This window comes from Cryptomeria japonica, chromosome 9 (genome assembly GCF_030272615.1).
Source record: "Cryptomeria japonica chromosome 9, Sugi_1.0, whole genome shotgun sequence".
NCBI classification, from domain to species: Eukaryota; Viridiplantae; Streptophyta; class Pinopsida; order Cupressales; family Cupressaceae; genus Cryptomeria; species Cryptomeria japonica.
In genome coordinates, this window is record NC_081413.1 from 487,397,714 (window position 1) to 487,409,957 (window position 12,244).

General features: G+C 37.0%; 1 protein-coding gene across 1 annotated transcript; it reads right to left on the reverse strand.

Moving 5' to 3' along the window:
- Positions 1-6,746: 6,746 nt before the first annotated feature.
- On the reverse strand, positions 6,747-7,193 carry LOC131858456 (uncharacterized). The gene has a single exon (XM_059211694.1). The coding sequence runs from the start codon at positions 7,191-7,193 to the stop codon at positions 6,747-6,749; it is 447 nt and encodes a 148-aa protein (XP_059067677.1).
- Positions 7,194-12,244: the final 5,051 nt, after the last annotated feature.

Here is a 12,244-nt window from a genome sequence, read left to right on the forward strand (position 1 = left end):
GTAGGTGAATGTCTATCTTCTGCATTTACAAATGTTTAAATTAATTTTCTAATGAGTTGTTAATGTAATTTGTCTTGTTTTTCTTTTAAAAAAATTGCTATGTTTCTTAAGTTTGTTTGTTGTCATCCTCTAGGGTTCCTTAGCAGGGTATTACACGTTACCTGCGTTTTAGGCTTGTTTGGGTGTGTGGCCACTTTTTTGTTCATCATCTTGGTGCACTTAGCCTCTTATGCTATCACATCCCCAATTCTATTTCTAAGTACTCTATCATATCCCCAATTCTAACTTTTATCATTTCTATATGTTCACAATAAGGAAATCTCCTGACCTGCATTGCAAAAACCATTTCACTCATAATGGTGTGTGTGTGTACACATGTGTATGGCACATGCATTCTTACATACACAATTATATGTATATATTTAAAAATGTAAACATACTCACACATACATACATATACCTTTTTCTATTATAAATGAATGGTTTATCAAATTTATAAATAAATAAATATATCCTTAATGTGTCATATGTATATGTATATCGTACATGCAATACATACATTTATAGTAAAGAAAATTATTATGATGAACTTATAAATTGATACCACCATGTGTTTGTACAAATTCAATTGCTTTTGAAGTGTCCATGATACCAACAACAAGATGGAGTTTATATAAGGTAGAGAGGACGATGGTGTTGCTGATAATATTGTGTGAAGTTTACATGGTCGTGGAGGATACACAGTTAGCCAAAATGTAGGTGCATTAAACCCTTAACAATTACATTTATTATATTTCAGTGTACCATATAGTCATTTGTTAAGGGTTTTAAGCACTAATATTTCAGCCGTATTTCAGTGTACCATATAGTCATTTGTTAAGGGTTTTAAGCACTAATATTTCAGCCGACTATGTCGAAATATATTTACACATGACTGAAGAAGACACCTCACCTGTGGTGGTCGAAGATAAATATTTTTCTTATGGCTCCAAAATGCAATATGTGTCACCATCGATGGCTCCAAACCTCTACGTCATCGGTCTTGAAGTGCACCGCCACTGGTCCGTCAGTGGATGCTACTATGTGGAGGCATGAAGAGTGAAAGGTTTTTTAGAGACCATTCAAGAAACCCTGCTTCGCTGCCACTTTTTGCCTTGTTAGGAAGCAAGTAAGGAAGGAGGACATGTCCACCTTTGGTCGCTACCACTTTTTGCCTTGTTTTAAACACATTTTAGAAACCATCGAGTTTTTCTTGGGAAACATGCATGAATTTGGCAGGGATATTTTTTGAGTTGGCAACTGGACCTTCTACACCATGACATTTACTATTTTGACTGGCGTGTCTCTACTGATGTGAAATCCTCACACAACATAGCCCTCACCACCATTGGGCCCTCTCCCTTAGCAAGCAGAGTACGCCTAAACAACAGCTAAAAATACCAAGTTTTACCCAAAACTATGTCTAGATAGGAGTGAAATAAACTAGGTTTTGCCCTCATGCGCCCAAACAATAGTAAAATGCGCTAGAGTGAGCAAGTTTTGTTCTTCTACAAATTGCCCAATTATTTCTTTAGGTAGTTTTTTCCACACAACAAAGATCATACCCTTGGATAGACATATTTGTGTGAGGTTGCATATCGCGCCCTTGCACATGTAGTTCAATGAAAATTTGCTTCGTGCAAACATAAAGGAAGTCATCTTTGACTGAGATTGGTTGGCCTACATATGAATAAATATCGCTTCATGTAAATACATAGCAAGTTGCCTTTACCTGCAATCAATTTGCACCAGCCATAGACGGATGTTGTATCTACTTACAATTAACTAGAATACAACATACTTCCTTCAAATCAATTAATTTTCAACATTGAAAGTGATATTATGAGAAAATTGTGACAATATGTTCAAAATCTCAACATTATTTGCATCTACTTAGTGGAATGTAACAATATCTGCAAATACTCATTGAATTGTTGCGATGTTTGCATATATTAAATAGATTCTAATTTTGTAATTGCAAAATATTAGTCAAACTGCAACAAATGTGCAAATAATGTTCAAAATTTACCTTGATCTAAAAAGACGAGTAAGACATTCTCAATTATTTTCAAACCTTTACTCAAATGGGGATGAGATTATTACAAATTTTGCAAAAAAAAAAAAAGAGTTAAAAACAAAATGAGACAACAATCGAAGGGAAATGTAGGCATAATTAATCAGATATTTGGTTGATCAAAGTACATCAATATATAGGAAATGAGGAAATTCAAATGACCTATATTTGGAGGGGCAAGTAGGTAGGGTACTTAAACTACTAAGTAAGTCGAGATTAATTTGTAGCAAATATGATGCAAATAATATTTTACACCAATAGTTTAGAGTGGAAAGAACTAGTGGTATGAGATCATGGGAAGCAAAAGCCTTACTAATGGTAATGTTTGCAATTGATTTGTAGTTCTTGGATTTTCTCTATGGAATGAGATTACATAGTTCCAAATTCATGAACGAGGTGGCTCTATTTGTAGTTTGTGTATTTTGGTGGATATTAAAGGTGTGATAGATATTAAGTGCTCATTTAAAGCTAAGATTTGATAGAAATATGATCTGATTTGATTTTGATCAATGATAACATGCCATTTGATTTTAATCAAAGATAAGATGTGATTTGATATTAAATGATAGTATATGATTTTTAATGACATGAAAACGATTTAATGATGTCTTCAATTTTTTTTCAAACTTTTGAGATTTATGACACTTACCTCATAAGACAATAAATAATGATACTTAAGAGATTTATGATTATATCATACTCACCACGAAAAATACTAACAAAGAGTATATAGGCAAATATTTATGACATTGGACGCATCTATTCTGGCTCCAAAAAGACAGTACGGATTGACTAACACGCGTGTTAGTCGTGCGTTTTACACCATCAGTTTTGCAGTTAACGGTTGCGATTGACTAACCTGTCACTAACACGATGTATGACAGGTTTGTTTTGGAGCTAGAATAACTGCGGCATATGACACGGCTGAAGCTATTTTGGCTCCAAAACAGACCTTTCGTACAGCGTGTTAGTCGACGATGTAAAACGCGCGACTAACACGCATGTTAGTCAATCCGTACTGCCGTTTTGAAACCAGAATAAACATGTCCCTATGACACTTACCTCATAAGACAATAAATATTGGTACTTATATGCATTTAATATTTGTACGATTAACCTCTCATATAACTACCCAAATTAATTCTCAAACAGTGAATCTTCTTTGAAAGCTTCCAAAACAGTGTTCTACACCAAGCCATACAAATAAATGTTGTGGAAAGACCTTCGTGAGACTATCGCTTTAAACCAGTCCCTTGATCATCAAGACACCCACCTACAACTCTTCCTCCACACAGATTTGTCTCCTGTACCTTTCTGCCCTCTTATTTATAACTCACTCCATTTACTCCATTCACGTTTTGATTCTGCACAAGCAGGGCGTAGGTCTTCTTTGTCGGGCACACATTTCTCTTTTGTACGTACCTGCACTCTTATTTATAACTCCTCACCGCATTTATTCTCTTCTTGTTCTTATTGCTAAGTGATTCGTTATAAAACGTGTTTCAATCCTCCACACTAACAACACAAGCAGGGCGGAGAATCATGTGTTTATTATTGTCTTCTTTGTTGGGTTTAGATGGGATTGGAGGCCCAAAGACCAAGGTTCGAAACCTCACAGACAAGCCCTTGTATGTCCAAATTCGTGTGGGTGCCATTCTGAGGAAGGCCTACAGAGTGAAGCCTGGGTGCACCAAAACACTCAGCTGTAGCAGCATATGCAACAACTATTCTCCAAATGGCCAGAGCACTTTTTATTACGATGGAAGCTGCGAGCCCTATGTGTGGATTCACACTCCTACTTTTGCTGCCTGGTCTATTGCTAAACAGCAGTATGTGAGTCTCGCTGACTTGGAGGCCTGCAGAGTGCTCAGTGTTTGTCAAGATTCTCTTAAAACAGATTTTTCTGTAACCAGGATATACAGATAAAAATATTTTTTCACTCGTTCTGTTTTTTCAGTAGATAATGGTTTCTCTTTTCAAGTTTTCAGTTGAGCTACTGAGATCATTTTTGTTCTGCTAGCGTTGGATTCATGTAATGTTGGTATCAAGGGAAGGAGATGTACAACGTCCATCAGTTTTTTGTGTCCTTGTGAAATGATTCTGGCATCCAGTACATAAATATGTATTGTGTTGTATATGTCTAAAGGGATTTTAATAGGAAAAAAGTTTGCTTATGAGTTGATTTTAGCACAGAGAACTTGATTGATGCATTGCTGAACTTATGGCTACGGAGTAGATTACATCAGTCTCTTTTGAAACAAATTAATTAGCTCAGCTAATATACATTTTACAAATTACTTAAGATGTTAAAATGTAGAGCATGGCATCTTTCCTGTTGTATATGTCTGAAGGGATTTTAATAGGAAAAAGGTTTGCTTCTGAGTTGATTTTACCACAGAGAACTTGATTGATGCATTGCTGAACTTATGACTCTGCAGTAGATTACATCAGTCTCTTTTGTAACAAATTAATTATCTCAGCTAATATGCATTTTACAAATTACTTAAGATGTTTTTGATATTAAAAGCAGTCAAAATTAGGGGGCTGACCCATATACAATCACATTAACAGCAGATGAACAACTGTTAGTAGAAAAAGAGCAAAATCACAGCCTCCTAAAACTTTCCTCTCTCAAAAACTTTAACCATACTACCCCTATTAACACAGTTTAAAAGAGTCATAGTAAACAGTAAAATATGCCACGCAGGTCTAAAGATAACCAAGTCCAAGATTAACCAGCAAAAAATATAACTCATCTTGGGTAGGAGCCTCCTAGCCCATTCTTTGGTGAGGAATTTAAAGAAGTCTTTGTAGTCCTCTTCCTCCTTTTTTCCTTTTTGGGTGTTTTCCTGCAAAAGACATAGGGTGGTTGCAGAGCTGTGCATGACTTTCAGCACAAACCTGGTGACCTCATGTAGCCTTTTTTCAGTGAAATTTGCTCTGCTAACAATATCCTGCATTTTCTCGTTCAGGGCATCCATTTTCTTTTCCAAATCCAGCAGCTTGTCCTCCGCTTCCTCCTTGATACTGCTAGCTTCCCCCACAATCACCATTTTCTCAAACCTGAGGGTAAGGGACGAAGAATTGGCCCGAGACTTGGGTTCAACATCTGGGTTCACAAAGTTTTTAGGGCTCTCAGAGACATGAGTAAAGCTATCAGTATGAGGGGCCGACGTGGAATGAGACGGGACTGCATTACCAGAGGGGTTGGTATCCCCAATATCATGGGATGAGGAGGGGTCCTTTAAGGGTTTCTCTTTTTTCAGGGGGTTTGGATGCCAGTCTCACAGAGTGACGGGGAGTGTTGGCTTCATCAGTGATCTCCACATCGAAGTCAATTTGTTGGATTTTCACTTTCATGGACTCGAAGGGTTTTGAGTCCTCCGAGTGGCAGACACGCTTTTTTTTTTCTTGCTCGAGGAGCCAAGTTCGAGTAGAAGAGTAGGGTTTTTTTCAAGGTTGGCAGCGGCCATGGGCGGGGATCGGTTTTCAGGCACATTTTGGACTGAAATCGTGCGGGGAGGGCAAAGGGCCAGATTGAAATTATACAGATGAAGGATAAGGCCTTGATGGAGAATAGTTAATCCTTTTTTTTCTTCTTAGCTTCAACAACATCTCTCACATTAGCAACCATAGAATGCAATAGATAAAACGAGATAGAAATAAGATCCCTATTCCTAAGATGGTTAAGAAAACGGAGGTGGTAGTAATAGAAAACCCCATACCGCCCTTCAAGAGTAAAATATTTATAATGATATAGCACACCTCGTCCCGTGGCTGTGGAAGCTCCTCATGATTGAATCCACCAACCTGCTTCACAGGGTTCTCACCGTCGTGGAAGAATTGATTCAGACTAGTGGTGTTCGAGATACGGTTCTGCATTTTCCATTTTCGACCTTCCATGGAAAGACCCGTTGCTTGAGCAATAACCTCCTCGTTCACTTCAAACGAAATGCCACCCATAGTGACCCTTCTATCCTCCCAGGAAGCCACAAACTATTTAGATAGTCTCTCGTCATTGCCTTTCATACTCTCCATGAACTTATCAATTCTTCCTTCCATGCACACAAACCAAATCGTCGGCCTGGCTTTGAAATCATCTGTTTTATCCAGTTCAAGTCTCAGTCTGTCACCCCCATAATTGCTTCCTCTAGCTTGGCAGTAGTAATGAGAAGCAAGGCAAAGAAAATACAGAGCCGCTCAAGAGCCAAAGCAGAGTCTAGAAACAAACCCAACAAAATTCGATATAAAATAGTGCAATAATCGTCATGATTATCGAAAGTCGTGTTTAAACAGATCTCCCAAGCCTGAGATCTATTCCGCTCATGTGAACCATCAATCCACCCAATGTTACTTAGCCGAGATAATCTATTGCCTTCATCACCACCAATGTCATTCGTCCAGATGATTAAAAAAATATTGCCTTTCCCGATATCGGTACTCCGCAAGTAGATAAAATTATTATTTAATCCCCTTAAATTATTTTGGGGATGATGACTAGGCCATATGCATCTACGTGGCATATCCATCCCATAATTGGCAGGTTCCAACTTAAAATTCAAAATTTGGTAATTTATGATCCTCATCAGATTACAACTGATTAAAAGGTAAAGCAGAGGGAGGGGAGTCATCATTAGAACTTAGTCTTTTCTTTCTCCAAGATCTCCTTGGTGATCACTGGCAGCGGAATTGTACTCCTCCAACACCGTAAGCCCTCTTGCAACATGTTGACAACAACCATGGAGTCGGTAGCTGCATTCCCTTCTTTGTAAATGTGGTGGATAGTGAAACCATCAAGGTTAGCTAGAAGCATTCTAGCATCCCTCAAAATCGCTTCCACTTTCCAACCCACTGCAGTTCTACCACTGGCAGCCTCCACAATTATTTTTGAATCACCTTCAATTTCAAGTTGTCTGATACCTATAGTAGTGGCGAACTTCATTTCCCATAAGAGGGCCATTCCCTTGACTTGGTTGACAATATGATTCTTCAGGCTTCCCGCAAAGTCAACGATAAGACCACCTTGATGATCTCTTATAACACCACCCTCCCGCTTGCCAATTATTGTGGGCTGCCCCATCAAAGTTTAATTTGTGCCATGAGGGACTTGGGGCTTCCCATTTGGTCCTTTTTCTATTGATCTTTTTAGTGTTGTTGAACAACTTAAACTCCGAGGGGAGTTTCCAATGTTCAACAATTCTCCAATCGACCGGGCCATAATCATCTTGAAGCAACTATTAAAAACATTGTCTGGGGAGATTTCAACATCCCTGAAGATCCTGTTGTTTCTTTCTTTCCAAACACTCCAGCATATATGATGAGGGATCTGCTTCCACAACTGTATAACTAGGGGGTGGTGGGAAGGTGATGACCAAACATTCACAAACTAGTGTATGTCACCATGGAAAACCCATTCGAGACCACATTTTCCAAAGGTAATGGTCCACAAGTGTCTAGCAAAAGGGCAGTGGATAAAGAGATGGTTGATAGATTCCTCCAATTTATAGAGGATACATCTGTTAGGTAATTGGAAGCCCCTTCTTCTCAAGTTGTCTCGAGTCAATACTTTTCCATGCATAAGGGTCCACAAAAAAAAAAATCTTTGGAATAAGTTACCGGTTCTAGATCATTTTCCAGCATTCCATATCTCCATTGAATGTCAAGAGTTGCCTGTAAGCAGACTTGACAAGTTTTATTAAAATGTAGAGCATGGCATCTTTTGAGATAGACAAGTTTTAGTTAGAAGAGATTTTCACACTTCATGTAGAATTTAAAATAATGTTCTCAACATTTTATTTTGGTGGAGTAAATTTTTTAAGATTTCTTTGTTAAAGGAACAAATAGAGATTTTTCAATAAAAAAATTGTTTATTAGTATATCTATTTAATTATGTGAAAGATATTTTTTAAAGATTATGTGAAAAATAATTTGTCAAAATAATTATTTTTTATGGAGTATGTATCCAGAGAGAGACAATTTAAGTAGTCAAAATATTGTGATCAACATTAGAAATTGAAGAACAATTCATTCCAATGATGTTTGTAAAAAAATTTGAGATTAAGATTTATAATAAGCTATGTTCCACAACATTTCGAATATGAGAATGGGGGATGCCAAGGGATGCGTTTCTGGGACATCCCTTAGAGAGCCATTTTTAAGGACTATATATATATATACGTCTCTTATTTGAAAGAGACGACCTCAATTTTTCATCGAACGAAAAGCAATGTTGTAGAAGAGAAGCTAGAGAATCAAAACGATCTCATGTGTTCATATTTTATCAATGCTTATTCATTTCATAGAAGATGATAGAAATGATCATGCACATTCATTTAATCGCCACGTGTTTGTACAATGATCATTTATCGCTAGTTATTGTGGAGCATACATTTGTATAATTATCATTTTAATTTCACAACGATTGTTTGATAGCACCTTTAAAAGGTACGTATCCGATGTATGCTTCATAAAAGACATCGATTAAGGAGCTCAAAAATCCGATTTGGAAGGGAGATTCGTGCCTTCCTCTTTTTCCTACAATATTGACCAACTATTGTTTAATGTGCATTGCATATTTATTTGAACAGTCATCACTAATCAAACTGCGTATTATTCAACTACTCAAGTGATCGATGACAACACACTCGATGGTTATAGGACATCCAAGAGGAATTGACAGTTACAGGAACATACGGGAGGAATTTATTTTACTAATTACATCTCACAAGTTATTCACATCAACATCTGTCTTCATCAACATGAATATAAATAAAATTTTGCAAGTCCCCATCAACATCTGTCTTCACATCATTATAAGACATTTATAAAGCTCAACAAGCAAAAACAAGATATGTTTGATATTTGCGATGACTCCTTTTCTGAATATACCCAGAAGCCAGAAGCCTCTTCTGGGTATTTGGGGAAATTGCTCAACGAATCTAAGTCCGATTTAAATTTTGTCAGATCAATCAATGGTGCTAAGAAAGAGTTTTCTCCTTCAGACATCTCATAGCCAAATAATATCCCTATTCAAAAGGGTTCTCCATCATATGCTTCTTGGCCAAATAACATTCCTTTACAAAAACCATGGTATATATCGCTGCCTAATGATATTCCTCTACAGGAGAATGTTAAGCAATGCTTGTCCAACAATAGAGCACCCTTCAATCCAAAAAGCAATCGGCAGGTCTTGGAGTAGTTTTAACATGACTCTATGAATTTGTAGACAAAAGACAAAACGAGTCGAACTTTGCCTCAAACCCTTCAAGTCTGGAGAAGGAAATCGCAGGATCCTACACCTATGCACAATAATGGGGGTTTTGTCATGCAACATTTTAAGCTTTCTCTGCCAGATCATTTACTCATGCCTCAGGTCACACATCTTAGGGAAAGAGCCCTCATTAGTAAGTTCTGGAATTTTTCCCCTTCTCCCTCAGAATTATCTTCATGGGCTAAGGACTTTTTTTTATATTGATAAAACTCAATCTTTTGTTGTTATTTTTCAATCTAGAAATCAGAGAGATTTAGTTCACAAATTTAAAGGATGGTTTTGTAAGGGTTATGCTCTTTTCACGATGCTATGGATCCCGAATTTTAAGGTAGATTCATTCCCATCCCTACCTCTGGAATATAGAGATCTTGATCTAATTGAGCTCTTTGCAAATCAGCTAGGAATATTCATCAAGCATGATCTCATTCCGTTTGAATTAACACATCTTCCCATAAGGGTTTGCTTACTGTTAAATCTCCTCAAACCTTTACCAAAAACTTTATCAATCATTTCTAAGTTTGGTACTTGGGATTAGAGTATTATCATTGAAGACAACAAATCAGTGGAGGCTCACTCAAATTCCTTGAGACATTTCAACTTTCAGTGTCAAGGATCTGAAGTCCTTCCTATAAAGGTATGTGATGAGCATTCCTCGGATCCTTTACAGTGTCAATTTAACATTCATCCCGTTCAACATTGTCAAGTTGATTCCCAACCAGTTAAGGTTAAACAAAGGGAACCTCAGAGTGACAACATGGTTTTGGTTGAAAATCAAAACAAGCATAATACTATAGCACTGAACTACAATATGCTTGATATAAATGTTGGAAAGCAAAAGAAAAAAATTAGCATCTCCTTTCAGACTTCTGCATTCAGTATGGGACTCCAATTCTACAACTTCAAGCCACTGGGCATTCTTAAACTCAATAAGCTTCTAAATGACAAATCTTGTAGTCATTCCAATAAGTGCTTGGGCGAAAACATGAAGTTATGTTCATTACCAAACAATAGTGTTAAATCTATTTCTATTTCTGCTAAGAGTTTTGACGACTTAGTGTACAAACTGATGTTTACTAGTCAGTCAGCTAATTTTACGAAGCAACAAGAGATAGTTAGATCTTCTGATAAACTTGAAAAAATGGCTGAGGATTTGTTGAAGTCAATTGGATCTAAAATGTTTGATGAAATCGCAGAAGAAGTAATGAATGAGGAGGAATTGGAGTCCACTCAAACAAATATGTTAGTACTTCCTCATAATCAACAGGAGTACTTGGTTGATACTCATTTTTTAGCTGACCTTGTAGATGAAGTAATGATTGAGGATGATTTAGTGCCCACTAAAATGAATATGTCAATATCACCTCTGGAGAACTTGCATCATGTTGTACGCTCTCCTTTCCTAGATGAAAGAATTGAAGGATAAATAAATAAGGGAGAGATTGATCATTCTCATATAACTCTGCATCAGACAAGATCAGGACATCAATAAGGAAGATTTTGGAAAAGAGAAATCATTAGATTTTGACTTCTCCTAGGTCCTCTCAATTTCATAGTCTCCCAGCCTTCAACAAGGTACACCGAAGATTCCTAAATCAAGAGGTAGGAAACCAAAAATATGCAAGATTAAAGAGGAGATAGAGGCTGGCATCCAAACCACACTAGATGGGTTCCTTTTCCTCCAACAAGAGACCACGGAGAGCCTGTCGCTCTCCTCATGCACAATGAAAATAATCTCGTAGAATGTCAGAGGCATTAATGCTTCTGACAAAAGAAAAAGAGTTAAGCAACAACTTGACTCTTTAGGAGCAAATATTGTCTTGCTTCAAGAAACCAAAACTTTGCATGACACTTTCCAAGCTACAATCCACAAATGGGCAAATTGGAAATCTACACATGTGCCGACACAGGGAGCTTCTGGGGGTATTGTTTCATTATGGAATCCTAAGACTTCAGTCGTAGGGATTTGTAAGCAAGGTAACAAATGACAAATGCTAAATGTTTAGAGCTTTGATCTCTCCTTCAGTTTGATTAATATTTATGGGCCTACCTCCACACATGATAAAAAGACTTTGGGACTCTTAGATAACTCCTATCATTTAGCAGCAAGAAGACCATCACATTATACTTGGGGGAGACCTCAATGCACTTACTTCACTTCAAGAGAAGAAAGGAGGTATATGCCCCCCTCCAAAGGCAATTGAATATTTTTTCTCATTCATAGCAGATAATGCTCTAATAGATGTTATACCCAAGAAGGGTTTTTTCACATGGACCAACAAAAGGAAAAATTTCTTACAGATCGTAGAAAGGTTGGATAGATTTCTAATATCAAACTGTTGGAAAATTTAGAATTATAGCATTGAATCTGATGTCTTGCCTTTAACTTACTCAGATCATTGTGCTATATCATTACTTATCACCAAGGCCATTCCTACACCAAGGCATAAACCGTCCTTTAAATTTGAAAGAATGTGGTTCAGGCATCCTCTTTTCCTCCCCCTCTTGCATCAATGGTGGGTTAGTGCTCCCTTTTGTCGTGATACAAAAATGTTCCAATTTTTCAAGAAAATTCAACATGTGAAATCCCAAATTAAAGAGTGGAATATATAGGTATTTAAGAATGTCTTTATGAGAAAAAAAAGAAATTGAAAAGGAATTGAGAGAAACACATGAACATATCATCCAGCATGGATTAGACCCAATGACTTATGACAAGCAAAAACAATTACAATCAACTTGGGAAGAATTATGTAAGATGGAAGAAGTCTATTGGCGTCAAAATTCTAGAGAATTATGGCTAAAAGAAGGAGATAAGAATACTAAATTTTTTCATGCATCTACTAAAGCCAAGTGAGTTGCCA